At 49.6% G+C, this 16,965-nt stretch overlaps 1 protein-coding gene and 1 long non-coding RNA gene across 10 annotated transcripts in view; one reads left to right on the plus strand and one right to left on the minus strand.

Annotated features, from left to right (window-relative positions):
• The window catches only part of LOC146870867 (SWI/SNF-related matrix-associated actin-dependent regulator of chromatin subfamily D member 2-like), a 1,426,174-nt gene that overhangs the window by 984,986 nt on the left and 424,223 nt on the right, over positions 1–16,965 (plus strand). For all 9 annotated transcript variants that reach the window (XM_085647047.1, XM_085647050.1, XM_085647051.1 and 6 more), the window contains one exon: positions 5,491–5,592. In XM_085647047.1, the coding sequence (XP_085503173.1) occupies positions 5,491–5,592 (102 nt within the window). The remainder of the gene's footprint in view (positions 1–5,490; positions 5,593–16,965) is intronic.
• Positions 1–16,965, minus strand: part of LOC146870870 (uncharacterized) — a 119,315-nt gene that overhangs the window by 27,440 nt on the left and 74,910 nt on the right. The gene's annotated exons all lie outside the window — the stretch shown is intronic.

Consider the following 16,965-nt stretch of genomic DNA (forward strand, 5'->3'; position numbering starts at 1 on the left):
CTTCGACTCGGATAGGACTGTCGAGAGAGGAAGTCTGATCTGTCGTTAAACAAGAGTGTTTTATCCCCTTTAGGTATGTGCGAGAGGTCTGCTCTGGGTTTTGGCTGCGCTGAGTAGGAGTATAGCTCTGCATAGAATTCTCTGAACGCTCGGGATATAGCTGCTTCTTCCGTGCATTCGGCGCCCTGGGTATTGCAGACCATTTGAACTGGCGCTGAGGGCGTAACTTGTGGGCCAGCAGACGGCCACATCTATCCCCCGTATAGAACAGGAGTTTCAGGCGCAAAGCAGCGTACTCTGCCCTATCCAGGTCAAAGCTAGCTAATTGGGTTCGCGCTGCATCCAACTATCTCCACACCCATGGGACTCCAGTCCGTTTATGTATCCCTTCTAGTTCCAGGACCCGCTTCGAAAGCTCCTCTGTCTTCTCCCTGCGCACCCTGTTGTCTGCTGAGGACGTGACGATCAGATCGCCCCTTACCACTAGTTTAAGTGTTTCCCATAAGGACACTATAGAGGTGTCCTGGGTATCGTTGATAGATAAAAAAAAGTCTGAGTGTCTTGGTTAAGCATGTGACAACCTTGGGGTGGTGAAGGAGTGTCCCTAAGCCTCCAAGAATATGATGGCCGAGGTGTGGGAGGAAATGACAATGATATAGTGATTGCTGCATGGTCAGATAACACCCTTGGTTCTTTGGGTAAGACTCGTGCCGAAGAGAGAAGGGACTGAGACCCAAGAAAGTAGTCCAACCTGGCATATGTCTTGGGAGCGTGGGATTAGAAGGTGTAATCTGATGTGCTCGGGTGAAAATGGCACCAGATATCTACTAGCCCCAGGTCTTGTAGCCACCTTTGTCCATCCGCGGATAAGGCCCCAGATTGGCCCTGTCTCTGAGTTGAGCAGTCTAGGTGGCTGTCGAACGCTATGTTCAGGTCCCCTCCTATAAGTACTTGCCGGTCTAGGGAGGATGTTAAATCCGCGGCCTTCCTGCGAAGGAATACCTCCTGGCCCTTGTTGGGAGCATAAATAGTAGCCAGCGTCAATGTGCGCGGCCCTATGGTCACGGAGAGGGCCAGGCGTCTCGGTCACCTTTGCTCTCACCACCCCTGTAAAGTTGCGGGATATGAGGATGGCTACCCCTGCATCTTGGTGGGAAGGGAGGAGAAGTATTGCTGTGGGAAGATCTTGGAACATAATCTGTAAGTATCGCTGCGCAGGAGATGGGTCTCTTCCAGTAGACCTATATGTGCTTCTGAATTCTCTAAGTAAGACAGGATAGCTCTTCGCTTAGTGGGGCTATTAAGCCTTTTGACATTCAGGGCTAGAATTTTAACACTCATCTGTATGCTGACTGGGATCTAGATGCCCTGTGGGAGCTGGGCGTACATATGTGACTATACTGCCTAAAGGTTGATGGGACTGTATGTGCAAAAGCAGGCCTGGTATAGACTGCCTATATGAGTGTGGAATGTAGGAGGCGCAAAGGAGGGGGAGGTAACCCTTCAAAAGAAAATAGAACCCCAACATGACAACTACTAGACTATAATGAGGAGTCGTCAATCAAGCAATGTCCGGAGCGTACGGCTCCTAGAAGTGAAAGTATAGGGTACCGGTGGCAGGTGACTCTCTGCTCCCCCCAGCACAGCCCGGGTGCATACTTGAAGCAGTTTCAACAACGGGCAAGGGAGCAAATAACAGACTGTTAGCTCTCGTCTGAATCCTCAGTGTTCATTCGGAGGGTGCTCCAGCTAGGGATGCTAGGACCCCCGGTCGTTCCTTAATTATAGTGTCCGGGTCCAGGCGCGTTGACGGGCTAGGCGGTTTGATGGTGGTCCAGCCATGACCGCTACGTCGTTGGGAGCTTCGGTTATTCTGCTTAGGCTTCCTCTGTGGGTTCCACAAGGTTCAGAAGCTTATAAGCCGTGGAGAGAGCAGATCTGCCCGAGTTCTCTCTTGAAGTGGAAGATCAAGCGAAAGGGGTGCCCCCAGGAATATGTGATGCTGGATTATCTGAGGAAGGTCGTGATCGGGCAGATTTACTTGCGTTTGTTTAAGGTGGAGGCTACCAGGTCCTGGTATAGTGTAGGTTTTTAACCTTAGTAGAGGAAGTCTGAATTGTTTCTGGCTTCACAAAGGATGCGCTCTTTGAGTTGGTAGTCGTGCATACAGGTCAAAATGTCCGCTGGAGGGGCCGGGCCTGGCCTTCTGGGGCCCACCCTATGGGTGCGGTCGAGTTTGATTGGGAATTCTGGGGGCTCCGCTAGGATCGAGTGAAAAAGGTTCACCACCAGAGCTTCAGTGTCTCTGTCCCCCTCTCCCTGAGCCATACCTCGGATGCGGATGTTGTTCCTCCAGGACCTGTTCTCCAGGTCCTCGGTGTGGGCTTGGAGGTCGAGATTCTGTTCCTGTAACTGGAGTATTTCTTCCTTAAGGCTCTCGGGTTTTTCTTCACGTCCTGTTTCATGCTCCTCCAGAGTGTTGACCCTCTCACCCAGGGAGTCTACATCTCGACAAACTTCCCGCAGGTCCGCTAAGAGGTCGCGCTTCATGACGGACAGGTATTCCAGTAGGGAGAACAGTGATTTAAGGAAAGATCGGCTTACTGGAGCGTCCTGTCCCTCCGCACCTTCGGCCTCTTCCATGCCCTCATTGTAGGTAAGCTCTCCGCCTTTGACGTTGCTGATTTGATCAGCATGTACTTCACCGTTCTGTCCTTTCTGCCCTTGAGGGCCGCCATGACTTTGCAGTGCTGCTATCTTCTGAGGTAGGTGCAACCCTAGATAACATATCCTGGAAGTGGAGGGGGCACCCCACAAGGGGGCTCCTAGCTCAGGCCTTACACCCTCCTCAGCCAAGTTGCCGCTTCCCACCTGCACTTCACCTCACTCCGTGTGATCCTCGTAGCCGATCAGTGCACCTCTCAGGCCTCTGCCCGGCTCGTCGCTATCTTGCAGCCCAGAAATGGCTCTCCTGTCTTGGGGCAGATCAGAGCGTGGTCCACCCACCAGGTCAGGCCCTGACTGACCACGTCTGCCAATGCGTCTCGATGCAGAGGAGGCCTACCACATGGGAGCGGCTAGCAATTAATCCCAACCTCAGGGCCCCAGCTCAGTAGCTCCTCCAGTCTGCATCCAGAGCTTAGCCAGGGGACGGCCAAGAGATGTGAGTAATGCCAGTTGTACCCACTGTCGCTCCCTAGTGCCCTGCTCCCTGTATGGAGTGCCGGGGGGGGCAGGGGGTGCTGCACTTTCGTCGGGGTGTCTGTTGGCAAGGTGCTCTGCTGCTATCTTTCCTTGCCTCCGTGTCCGGCCACAAATCTCCACTCCAATCCCCCGCCCAGGCCCCAGTGTCCAAGGGCCTACTCCCACAGCGCAGCGTCTGGTGAGGGATGCAACAGATGGGTCTGGCCCAGCTAGGCCTCCATGGCCGGGGTTTCAGGGCCGAGGTCTCTCCACACTGCAGGCCCCGCTTCAAATGCAGCAGATCCGCTGCGCGGTGTTTCTCACGGTGGCTTCTCTCCAAGCTCCTGGGGTCGTAATCTGGAACATAGAAGTATACACCTCTCTTGCCACCACTAATAGTGTCAGACGACGGTCCCACCCTCCCGTATCTTTCAAAATTCAGAGTTTGGGTCACTAACTGGCAGGGCCCGCTTGGGCTTGCGCCGCCGGGACCTTGCGTAGATTCACGCAGCCCAGCTCCCTTGTCCGGGACTGCTCAGCCTTGTGTCGGGTATGTGCGGCCGATCAAGGGCCCCCAAGCGGTCTCACCGTATGGCGAAGGGGTCGCCGATGGCAGCCGGCAACTATGACACACCAGGCTTTCCGGTCTCTTCTGACTGGCCGTCCCTGCTCTCCAGGCTGCTTTGCGTAGCCGTCACAGCGGCCTTCGTCTCCGGGACCACAGCAGCCCAAGTCAGCCCCAACACCGGCAAGGCCCTTAGAGAACGCTCGGCTGCTGCTGTGAGCCCTCCATGTCGCCCGATTAACAAAGCTGCGCCAGGCTGCAGCGGAAAGCCACGAATGTTCGACCTACCAAGTCGCCATCTTGGCTATGCCCGACTTTGATACTTTGGTCAATCCCGATGACTGCAGGAAAGTATCAAAAGCTGCAAGAACACCATCCACTCTGTCGTCATACAATATGAAGTGGAAGATATTCTTCTTTTAGACTCAAGTCAAGATTTGGGCCCTTTAAAGATGCTTACTTACCAGTTACTCCCTTAGGTGTAACATCTAGCACACAAGTTTTTTCTTCACTCAGAGTTAATTTGACAGCAGTTTCCCATAAATTAAGATTATCTGGTCAACCGTCTCTATTTTACAAGAGGATAACTAATGAGAGCTTTGATTCCTTTCCCCCAGTGGTGATGAGTTCTCTGATATGGGAGCTAAACACTGTTCTGGCTACATTAATGAAACCACCCTTTGATCCTATCCACAGATTCTCAGACCTTGTATTATTCTTGCTAACGGGACCATGAGCAGACCTATCAACGGCAAATTACATGCTTATTCCATGAAAGTATTGGCTGCTACAGCAGACCTATTTTCTGGAATAGGCCTTAAAGACACATGCAATGTAACTACATAGAAATCTGCTTCTATCTTTCTGTGCCAAGCATTACTCTATCAAAAAAGTCTAGGTCTGAGACATTGGTAAGATAAACAGTTCTATGCAGTTTATATGCATAGGTGAACCTTATTACCGCCTTCCGCTACATATATTAGAATGAAACTTGACTAGAATGAAATTTGACTAAGGACTTTTTCTGACGTTCGTTTTACTTGATTATCGTCCGCTTTTGACAAAGGCTTTCATGCAACCTTACTCCACAGTCTTTTTAGAATTGGTATTTGCAAAAATGCACTCAAATGGTTTGGGGCTTTCCTCTATTCATGTTCTCAAAGGGTCACCCTATCCCCTTTTATGGCACAACCCACCTCAATCAAATGTGTCCGACAGGGATCTTAAACCATTAATTACAAAGGAGCTGCACGCCGATGTGCGTCCTCAAATTGAGCGACAGAGTGGTGATAGTCTTGATGCTATGTGGAGATGGATGAAATAAGGGCACATTTCTATTCACCAGTAGCCCTATCGTCTGCATTGGTGCCGTCTTGTAAATATGTGTGAATGTTTCTATGGTTAGTGGTGTGCTTTTGTCTGGGTACTTTGTCTGTTGGTCTGTGCATATTTGTGCCAGAATGTATGTGGAATTTGGTAAGTTTGCACACATTAGGTGGTTTGCTGTACTGCTGCATGTCAGCATGGATATATGGTGTGTGTGTGTACGTGTGTCTTTCTGGATGTCTGCATATTATGTTGGTTTGCCAATGCTTGTTAATAGTGAATTTTTCAATTACAGTTTTTCTCACTTGTCTTTAAGTTGTTCTGTTCAGACAAATAACTACATGTCTAAATCACTCCTTACTAAATTCCAGTTGCTGCATTTTAGCTTTAATGTTTTTATCTCTCGTCTCCCTTAGTGGCATCGAATGCCGACAACCCAAGAGACGGATGGTTTTCAAGTGAAGAGGCCAGGAGACGTTAATGTAAAATGCACTCTTCTTCTAATGCTGGATCATCAGGTAAGCAAAGAATTCACTGCACTTTCATGACAATGAATAGCGCTATAGAATATGAAGAATTGACTATCTAGACAGTTATTTCCGAATTGTAAGAGTGTAAGCCGTGAAGCCCAATCTCACTTTATTTCAAAATCTGTTTATTGAATGGAATTTCACAGATCAAAAACATTGCATGAAAACAAAAGACCATAGTGTGTTGAAGCTTACTTTCTTTACAGGTGCTGTTACAAGCCCCTAGTTAGCTAGAGTACGTACACAGTTTCACATTACACAGTAACCAGCTCCTGAATCTGAACTCAGAGGAGGGCCTGCACTATAGTGAAGGGTGACCCCACCATTTATCATACAGCATGAGCACAAACCCTCTGTGGAGCTTCAAGTGTGATGAGCGCATTGGGAGATGAACAATAGGAACCCAAACGGGTAAGTAATGTCTGTATTCCGCAACATAAGGAAAAAACAAAACAAAGAAATAACTATCACCAACCTTACCCAGGGAGGTTCATGAGGCAATGGTAGGATCTGAAGTGGGGGGGGGGGTGATGAAGCACAAAGAAAAGGAGTGGAGCCGGACCCAACAGGAACCCCCGCGGCCCGCACAGGGGGAACCATAAACAGGGCACCACCCCCACACTCTCAACCTAGAGGGAAGACGGGTCGGGACTAAATCAAGAAGAGGTGTCGGGGCTGCAGGCAAACAGGGGGAGACCCTCGGAGAGGTAACTGACTAGGGGGCTCCAAATATATTCATAGCCCTTGCGAGAATCGTCAGCTATATCAGAAAGGCGTTCAAGCGCCAGTGCGCGCCATAGGCGGGCATGCCACTGAGTGAGCGAGGGAGCTTCAGGCTTGTTCCAAGCTGTGGCTAAGGCCATATTCGCTGCACCCAAGCATAACCACATGATAGATCTATCTCTGTGTGTCTGGTACTTAAGTAGGGGATTGCGGACTCCTTGTAGGGGTATGCCCTATAGAATCGCCAATGGGATACCCTAGTATGAGTTTAATTTGGGAGAGAATCTCCTTCCAAAAGGTCTGTATGACCGGGCAGTCCCACCAGATGTGTTTGAAATCCCCCAGGAGACCACATCCTCGCCAGCACTGGTCAGAAGTGTCAGGGAAGATGGAGTGCAATTTGTGTGGGTGTAGATACCAGTCATAACGTTTTATAGTGTTCTTCCCTTAAATACATAGACCGGTTAAACTTTGCTATATCTTTGTACAGGGAGTCCCATTGTTTATCCGAGGGTGGCTCTTGCAACATGCCCTCCCAGAACATTCTGCGACGTTGTGAGCGGTGGGGAGACAGGGTAAGTAGTAGGGTATAAATAAAGTAGATACACCCCCTCCCCATTGTGCTCGACCTAAAACTTTTCTAGAGGGAGTAGTTCCCTTGTGGCCGCTTGGCGGTACCGGGGTTGTTGTACCCAATACACCAGCTGCGTGTAGTGATAGTGCTCAGTGTGCGGTAGGGAGTATCGGGACATGCAGTCGGCGAAGGTGCGTATTTTGTCCCCATGGTAAAGGTCCGATATCTTAATGCAGCCGCCTTCTTTCCAGAGATCGAAAGGCCCCTGATGGAGATCCGGAGAAAAGGCCACACTATAGTGGATGGGGGGTATAAGGGGATGGGAACGTGGTCAGGGGTAGCGTTTTAGTCACTGTATCCCACACTTGAAGTGTTGTAGAGGTAGGATCACTGAGGTAGGCGTTGGCGGACCTATCTGATTTCTGTCTCCAGGGTAAATCCCATATTGTTCTCCCCGTCACCTGTCTATCGATGTGGAGCCATTACTTCTCCGATTCTCTAAGGGACCACTCACTCAGTACCCGTAGTTGTGCAGCCCTGTAGTAAGTTAAAAAGTCCGGAAGGCCAAGACCCCTTTTAGTACGAGGCCTCGTCAGTAGGTGGTAGGAGAGCTGAGCTCGTTGACCCTGCCAGTTGAATTTGAGAAGATTGGTTTTCAACTCAGTAAAAAGGCCCTTATCAGGCGGGATGGGGAGATCCTGGAAGAGATAAAGGAGACGGGGCAATACATTCATCTTGGTCGTATTTATCCTGCCAATCCAGGAGATAGGCCCCACTCCATTTTTTTAAATCAGCGGCAAGTTGCCTAAGTAGGGGAGGGAAGTTGGCCTTATATAGATCACTGAGCTTAGGGGTGACTTGGACACCTAGGTATGTAATAGCTTTACGTGCCCACTGGAAGGGAGACACATCCGCTAGTGGCATCGGAGTCTCCGGCGGCAGGGTAAGATTTAGAATGAAAGATTTAGAGGGATTGACCTTGAACCCAGACACAATTTCGAAGTGCTCCAGCTCCTGGCCAATTTCAGAGAGGGAGGTAGTTGGGTTGGTGAGTGGCAGCAGGACATCGTCTGCAAATAGGACTATTTTGTGATCATCTTTCCCGAATCTGATCCCACTGATCTTCTGACTGGCCCGTACCCTCGCCGTAAAAGGCTCAATGCTAAGGGCAAAAAGCATCGCGGACAGAGGGCAGCCTTGCCTAGTCCCTCTAGCTAAGTTAAAAAAAAAAAATCTGAGACCACCCCATTAACCAGGACCCTAGATCTATGGGCACTAAAATTGGCTCATAAAAGCTTCACAGAACCCGAATCGACGCAGAGAGAGCCTCGAGTAATCCCAATCGACCCGGTCAAAGGCCTTCTCTGTATCGAGGGATAATAAAGCGGCCGGGAGGCGTTTCTTTTGGGCTTTGTCTATCAGGTGGAATATTCTTCGGAGATTGTCATGGGTTTGGCGCCCTTTAATAAACCCCGACTGATCTGGATGTATGAGGTCAGGGAGGATGTTCGAGCCTAGTGGCCAGTATTTTGGAATAGAGTTTTGCGTCCAAATTAAGGAGGGCTATGGGACGGTATGATGAGCATTTTTGTGTATCTTTTCCTGGTTTCGGGATGATGGAGATCAAGGCTTTCCCATGGTTGGCGACACCGCCTGATGGGATGCGATAGCATTGAACAGCTCGGCGAGGTGTCAACTTGGCTGCAAAAGTGCGATAAAACTGCGCTGTGAATCCGTTGGGGCCCGGGACTTTATGACGTTTTAGGGAGTCTATAGCAGCCTGCACCTCATCCGTAGTGATCGCCCCACCCAAGGTATCGTTGGCAGATGCTGGGACCTGCGGAAGGTCAAGAGTGTCTAGGTACTGTATTTGATCAGTCTCCCTGAGTGAAGCCGCCTGATAAAGTGTGTGATAAAACTCACAAAAGGCTCCAGCTTTCCCTTCCTCACCAATATGGATAGTGCCATTATCGTCAATGATCTGTTTCACAAATTCCTTTTCTTGTTTGACCCGCAGCTGCTTTGCCAGGAGTGTGCCCATCTGGTCTTTCCCCTTGTACCCGCTGGCTTGAAGCCTCAGGATAGTCTTCTCGGCTCTGTTAGTGTAGATAGCGTTGAGTTTCCCTCTAAGGGCCGTGACTTTTCAGAGAGAAGGAGCAGAGGGGGTATCTTTATGGGTCTACTTCGCCACCAACAACTCTTGCTCTAAATCTATCCTCTCCTTAGTCTGGAGCCGTCTAAGAGAGGTGGCCAGGGAGATGCAGTGACCCCTGATATGCGCCTTAAAGGAATCCCAATTGTTCATCGGGGACGTATCCCCAGGGTCATTAAGAAGGAAGAAGTCCCTGATTGCTTTGCAGAGATCATCTCGGTGCAATCTATCTCTGCATAGTACCTCCGGGAAGTACCACCCGGATAGTTTGGATCTAGGGGCTGGCCAGTTTAGCAGACAGGTCAGAGGTGCATGATCCAAAATAGCCATGGGGAGGAAAAGGGAAGTAGTGACCGAGTGCACAAGCGACTGGCTGAGAAAGACATGGTCGATTCTTGAATACGATCTGTGAGCTTCGGAAAAGAAAGAAAAATCCCTCATGGAAGGATTGAGGGACCTCCATATGTCAATTAGACCCAGTTGGCGGAGTGATTGCTTGAGTGAGCTAGAGAGCACCCCTCCTCCTGCCCTATGTGAGTGTGTGCTGTCTACCTGCGGGTCCCAGATGAGGTTAAAATCTCCCATGACGATCATGTCCCCCGCTGCAAACCCTGCTAGGGAATCTAAAAAGTGGGAGGCGAAGTCTGCCTGTCCTGTAATGGGGGCGTAGATTGAAGCTAGCGTGCAGATCCTGCCCATTAATGACCCCTTAACCATGAGGAATCTGCCCTCCCTATCTTTGTGTGGCCTCGTGGATGAAATGCGCAGAGGAATGAAACAGAAGGGCCACGCCATTTTGTTTTCTAGGACTATTGGCCTGGAATATCAGTGGGAAATGCTTATGTTTTAGCCTGAGCTCTTCTTTCTTGAGATGGGATTCTTGAATCGCTACCACCTGCGTAGCCTGATCCCCCCCCAAGTACTTCCAGAGCCACTGCCGTTTGTTAGGGGAGTTCAGGCCCCCGACGTTCCATGAAATGAGTTTAACCCCCATTTCTATCCCCGCAGCCAGCCAAGCGGTAGTTAGAGACCCCTATCCCCTCACATCCCCCAACATCCCCATCCCTCCCCACTATCCTTGGGTAGAACAAGTATGAACAACAAAAGAACACGAAAAAACATTAAAAGTATGATGCTCAACGCGGTCCCTAAGGACTGCATTGTTGGATAGGTATCAGGCAGGACCAAACCTGCATCCTGAGTCCCGCAAGAGATCCATGGGTGATCATTTCTTCAGGGGTGCCTGAACTAGAACATGTCCCCAGTGTCGCCCATCCTCGACTGTGTAGCCAGGTGTTTGCATCCTAGTAGGCCCGAAAGTCTTAAAACGGGGAGGTCATCCTCCCAGCGCCTAACAGATCCTAGCCCAGAGGCCGTCGGGCGTCCAAATAGGAGCTAAAAAGAGTAGTTCGGTGCACGCAGAGCCGCCCTCCAGGGCCTATAGAAGAGTGGGAGCAGCGCTTGCAAAGTCTGTTCATGGTGTCTTCTTGTTGGATCCCCCGGCCTTCTGCCAAGTTCCGGTAGCTCCTCGGTCCGTCCGCCGCCCCCCGGCGTCCTCGTGAGGTGTGGGGTTTTTCCAACCTCACTTTATATGGTTGTGAAATTAACCCTTCCTACACGGACTGATAAAGTAGTGAAAGTGATATTGGTGGTGCATTCCTGTCCCACAGTTGTGTTCCCACTGTGGAGTTAGACTGGCAAAAGTATTTCATACGGGCCCTCAAAGGAGTTGGGGGGGGGGGTGTTCTCCAGAATGTATAATAATATAGACAAAGATCATTTTGATGAACAAAGCACCTCTTCCTAACAGAGAGAGGGACGTTCCCCTCAGTGTTGGAAAAATCTTGGAACAACCCTGCTAAGTACCACGCATCAGGTGTTAGACTAACGCATTTTAATGTCTGTGCCCACATCACTGCATTAAAATGCATGTCATGCATTCATAGCTCTCAGACATGCTCTGGGGCTCATGCAGCGCTCCAAAAACAGCCTTATACGCAGCACTTAAAGTCTGTACTGCCACTCTGCCTGCGAAGGAATTCATCCTGCCAGTACCGGCCCTGGAGTACTCGTTATGGTTACCTGGCAGTGGGATACATGGTTTCCCTTCTGGGAACACAGATTGTGCTGCCTCTGTCAGTCCCACCCGCCTTTCTAAGACCCAAGTGCAGTTGCTGGATCTTCGGCCCGGGCGGGGCTATTATATTAAAAGTCAGTGAGTGGGGCTGTGCTTCCTCTGGTCTCTGGCTAGGGCAAATGACCTCCGAGCATGAAAAAAGTAATGCAATGTGTGTTTTCATAGAAAATATCAAATATTTAGCGCCACTGCCGTAGTAAAACACTCCTGAGCATTGAGAAGAGCGCTGCCGGACTCTCCGCCCTCTCAAAATAAGCTTTGAACAGCCGCCTCTGCTGCAGCCCATTGCCCCCCTGCCCAGCCTGGTTGAAGCACTTCCAAGACTCGTCGCAGCTCAAGAGAAAGAAAGTTGGAGAAGCTCACTGAGCATGAGGATTGTTAGGCAGCAGCATCGCCCATCTGTCTGTGCCACTTCTTGGTGAGTTAGAGTGTAGAGCTTGACTTAAATTTGCCTCTACCATTCTTGCCGGTGATGTGATCCAATAATATACTGCTGGCTGGCATATATATATTAACTGTATGAGCATGAACTGGAAACCACTCTACTATCACCTGTGTGTCACTTTTCAACGAGAGAATGGCTGCGTGACAACTATTGACTGCACTCTGGGCCACAGTCACTGCCAGTAATTTAATGTAAGCGTATGCACCACAGTCCCACAGTAGACTTGCAGACCTTGTCTAATACTGCACACCGTCAGTGACGAAGGGGTTTAAAAAATGGGCTAATCTCGGTTATAACTGTATCATTTCATAAGCATGATTTATAATCAATTCAGAACACTCAACTGTTACTTCTCTGCATAAATGATCTTGTTTCCACCAGCACCACCCCCTACACCCCCTTCCTTCTGCCTCTCAATCGCCTCCCACTTCCAGTTTAGCACCTGAATAGGTGATTCAGGTGAGGGGATATTATGTGTGAACACAAAAGCCCTCCTGCACACCCCTGCAATTAACATCACCAGCAGCAGAAAAGAAGGAAGGAGAAGCGGGTACAGTCAGTTTCAGCCTTTCTATAGCTAAAACTTGCTTACAAAAAAAAAAAAAAATCTACACTGCCCCTTAAAATCACCCTGATATGCACTATTCTCAAGATAAATAGTGCATCTTCCTTGTGATTATTGTTCTCATGCAGGCATAATGGGCACAAATGTATCAAATAGAAGACCAAGCTTTTCTTATTCACACAGAAATAATGTAGCACCGCAGCTGCACTTTGAACACACTGTTATATAAAGCGCTTACAATTTTTTAATCAAAGCGCAAAACACTTAAGGATGAAGGACTGCAAAGTGGAGAGAGATCTGGAAGGACACTGCATTTAGTTTCACTGGTGGTGCCAAGAGAGCAAAGGCCGGTTCAGTGTACAAGATGCACTGCCCCCTCACCGAGTCTCCAAGCCGCAATTAGCCGTTACCCACCCACCCCCACCCAATCTCATGAGATACAAGTGTTTTTTTTTTTTTTTTACAGGGAGCCATAAGTGGCAGGGAGCAGCGCCTTCCGTCTGCCCCACCCCAACCAACCCTCTATTTCTCCTTCTGTGCCTTACCAACTAGTAAGAATTGGATGAAAACATGTCCCTGCACACCCTCATCCCTGCTCTCAGTTACAGCTAATATGCCCTGCATTTCATATTTAAGCACATTTTCCCTAACACCTATAGTGTTGGTATTTTAGGAAAAAATAGGTGTGTGTTTGATGGGGGCGTGGGGTTGGATGGGATTGACCTGTGCTTTGTAGCAGGAATATACAATCTGTTCTAGCTGTCAAACGGGGCACTGGTCTTCGTAGGTTGGAGTGGGCACACTGGGGATTTCATGAGGGGTACCGAAAAGTACAGTGTATAAAGCATTGTGTGCAGCAGTCTCTGCAGAGTTGCTGAGGATCGCGCATGGGCAGAATGTCAGAATGATTCCATCTGCCCAAAAGTGGGGTAGTGGGGCCATACTAGCATAAAAGGAAGAGGTCTATGAATACCTCAAAGAGCGCATCACTGCAAAAGGGCTGCCGTAGATCACACCTGCTGTTCAACCCGAATGCAGGAATCTTAGTTACTTCAATTGGTTAATGCAATCACTGCAGAGATTGTGTTGGTACCAGAGAGAAACAGAACTGAGTACTGCTTCGTGCACTGGGAAATCGTGACTTCTGTATCATAATGCTACGAGTCGCAGCCTGTGACACGAAGCACTGAATATGGATCGTTTTAAAATGGTATTACACACAGTATAAGACACACTGCCCCAACCCGTGCATACGTTTAGTGTTCAATAAAAAGAAATTGTTAACTTTCCATCTCAGGGTTTTTGCAGCAGTTTGATAATTTTAGAACTTCTAATTACTCTAAAGAGTGTAATTTAAGATATTTAATACTTTCAATGCATTTCATTGCTTGGTTTTACTGGCAAGACAGTGTCACTTTGTGTCACACATTTGGCAGTTGAATATTACCAATAATCTCACTGAAAGCATGGGAATGTTACAGATGAGCAATTTGGAAACTTGGCAGCTATACTTCTTAGATTTTCTCGTTGCTAAAATGGGTGTCATTTCTGATATATATTTTTTTAATTTTTCAAAAAACCTTTATTGATCAAATCAAATAGAAAGGTTACATTTGCAGTAAATCAAAGCACCATATACAAAACAAGCATTTACAATGCAATGGTCTCGGCATTGTTAAAGTTAGAGCTATTGGCATTGCTCATGACATTATTTTTGTTTTTAAAACCTCTGTCTCTCTCACAAAAATAAGTCTTATTTTTGTGAGAGAGAGACAGAGATGTTTTAAAAACAAAAATAATGTCATGAGCAATGCCAATAGCTCTAACTTTAACAATGCCGAGACCATTGCATTGTAAATGCTTGTTATATTTAGTTCACGGTTGTGTTTATCTGCGAACCAGGCCCGGTTATTAAACAAATAAGCTAGGCACGACAGTAGCCAATTGATGGAATCACAGATCAGGCACTTCTAGATTTCAAAGGCACTTGACCGCAGAGCTTCCGTAATTCAATGGGGCTTCTGGTTAAGGCTTCTATGCGTAAACAGGGGGCAGCACTGCACTTTGCAGCAGCGTTACTGTACTCAGAACAGGGCAGTGGTGGAATGTTACTGCGGAGCTGATGAGCTTTTGGGACAGTGTCATTCATTCTTAGCAGAGGGGTTGTTGACCTTTTACAATTGCAGTACAGCCTATCTGCAAAGCTGCAGTGCCGCTTTTATTGATTTTCGAGACCCCAAGGCAAGTTATATTTGTGTTGCCCCTGTTCGGCACAACTTTTTGTTTTATTATCAACTCTCTGCCAATACAAGTCCACTAATAGCAAACACTCGTGCATGACAGGTTAAAGGTAGAGCAAGAGAGATAGACAGAGAGATGAACTTCACTTTCCCAGGTCCCCTTGGAAGGTGGGGCTCGGGGCAATTGGACACTTTGTCGTCGTGTCTTATAACGTCTCTGCAAACCGCTGCCTTACTAATGGATCGATATTGCCACTGGTCAGCAGAGCTGATGTCTTATGTTAGTTTAGTACTGACACTTCTCAGTGGGGCTCTTGCACTTTCCATGGGACACTGGTGTCACTTCTTAGCAGCACCGGCACTTCCCAGCGAAATTGCAGTACTATTGATGTGCAATAGTGGTACGTCTTATTCACACTTCTGCATCTTCATGGCGTGGCGCCTCAGCACATCCTTGAGTTTCTATGAAAGCAGTTACATTCTTCCTGGCGCTGTTCAGCACAGCTGTAGTAGTACTTTCAGTGGGTGGGACAGCAATGGTATTTCTCAACAAATGGGGTATTTTAAACAGACCTAAGTAGCAATTCTCGACAATGTTGTAAGGGTAACACGAATGTTGCTTGCTAGCGAGGATGCTACACACGTAATGCTCAAGTTAGCACTTCTCAGTTGAGAGCTATACTTTCATTGGTACAGGACATGCACCTGACCAACTTCGGCACTTCTCTGTGACGAGCTATACTTTCAGAGGTACAGTACGTACACCTGATGTTCTTTAAAAAGAGAAGGACTCGCAAACCTGCTAAACATGACGCAGGAAGGGCACGTCTACCAGAGCTCCTTTAGTGCAAAATAAGATAGCCGAGCCGGGCACTTCTCGGACATGTACCTACCTTTAATGAGAAGGGCAGCACTGGCTCGGTTCAGTAGGGTAGCTGTACATTTCATGACAGCGGTGCCACTTCTCAATCAACGTCAGTACTTCTGGTGGGATCCTTCCCAGCACTTTAAAACTGCCCTTTAACTATCCCACTTTAGGATGGTGGCGGCTACCACACAGAGCACGGCTACCACACAGAGCACGGCTGCCCCAGCGCTTGTGTTTTTCACACTTTGGAAAAAGTCCGGGCTGAGAGAAGGGGGCTGCGGCTCCGGGCACGCTCGGGACAACAGTAGCCGGCACTTCTTAACGAGGTGCTTCGGTGGCTCCGAAGGGTTAAGCCAACAACTTTGGAGGGCGTTAAAGCCGCCGCCGCTGCTGCCTGCCACCGCCACACTCTGCAGCAGCAGCAGCGGCGGCCCTGAATTAGCATATCCGACCTCCTGGGAGAGGAGTCAAGTGATATGTGAGCCCGGGGCCGCGCGCGCCCAGGGAGCGAGGGGGAGTCCCCTGAGGCCGCCATTGGTCAGCGGCGGCGGCAGCTCCTTGGCGGAGGGGCCGGAGCTGCCCGTGCACCAGCCTTCCGCTGGAGCTGCGGCTTGCACAGCGCGAGGGGCGGGAGGCAGGGGGACAGGCCGGCAGCAGCAGCAGGAGGAGGAGGCGGCGGTGGCGAGGATGAGGGAATAACGGACACTGGGAAAAAGAAACAGGGAGGGCCTTTGACGCGGGGCGCCCGGGGGCAGAGAGGAGCTGCCTGGGCGTCATTCTGTTCATGGCAAGTGCGGGGTGCGCTGCTCGCCGCAGGCTGCTGCCGCTCGCCGCGCCTCCCGCTCCTCCTCCTCGCTCTCCATTGTACGATGCTGCGCGCAGCCCTGCCCAGGGGCGCCGGGGAGGCTTGAGCGGCAGCCGACGGGCAGCGGCCCCCGAGTCCCATGGAGCTGCCGCCCGAGGCGTGAGGGACCGCCCGTCCGTCTCTCCCCATGCTCTAGCGCTCAGGTGCAGGCTGCATGCGGTAACTGGGGGGAGATGTCAACATGTTTTATGTCTGTGCGCTCCTGTGCTGCTTGTGACCGATCTGTCTGTAGGCAGCAGGGATCGCGATCCACCGAGCTGTGGAGATACACTGACCCAGGGAGGTAACCCGTTATATTTCGATAACTCAGTCGATCCATTGGGGTTGATCGGTCAGGGTGCTGCAGGTTGGATTGGGGACTTTGGCAGAATCGCCCAAACTTGGTCGTCTTTTATATAGAATCGTCCCCTCTCCTGCAGGACGCTATCACAGGGGCCGAGTTAGTCCGCTTCTGGGAAACTTCAGTTTAAAGTGAAATCCTCGGGCGCCAGCGGCCGTGCCTCGCTCTATCACCATGACTTTTCTCTTTTCCCTCTTGCTGAATAGCGCAATACTGTCTGGTGCTGAAGGCGAGGAAACGCAGCGTCCTTTTCGGATTCGGGGGCGTGTTTTGCTGTTGTCTCCTCCTTGAGACTTCTCGCAAAAAACACGCCCCCCGATCCGAAAAGGACGGGGCCTAATTGGAGTGACTGACCTCTTCTCCAGTGGCTGGCCAGCATTTACGAGGCCAGCCAATGGAGAACAGGGGAGAAGAGGGGCGGGTTCAAGCCCCTCTTCTCCAAGTCATTAAAT

The sequence above is a fragment of the Triturus cristatus genome, chromosome 1_1, assembly GCF_964204655.1.
Source record: "Triturus cristatus chromosome 1_1, aTriCri1.1, whole genome shotgun sequence".
Taxonomy (NCBI): Eukaryota; Metazoa; Chordata; class Amphibia; order Caudata; family Salamandridae; genus Triturus; species Triturus cristatus.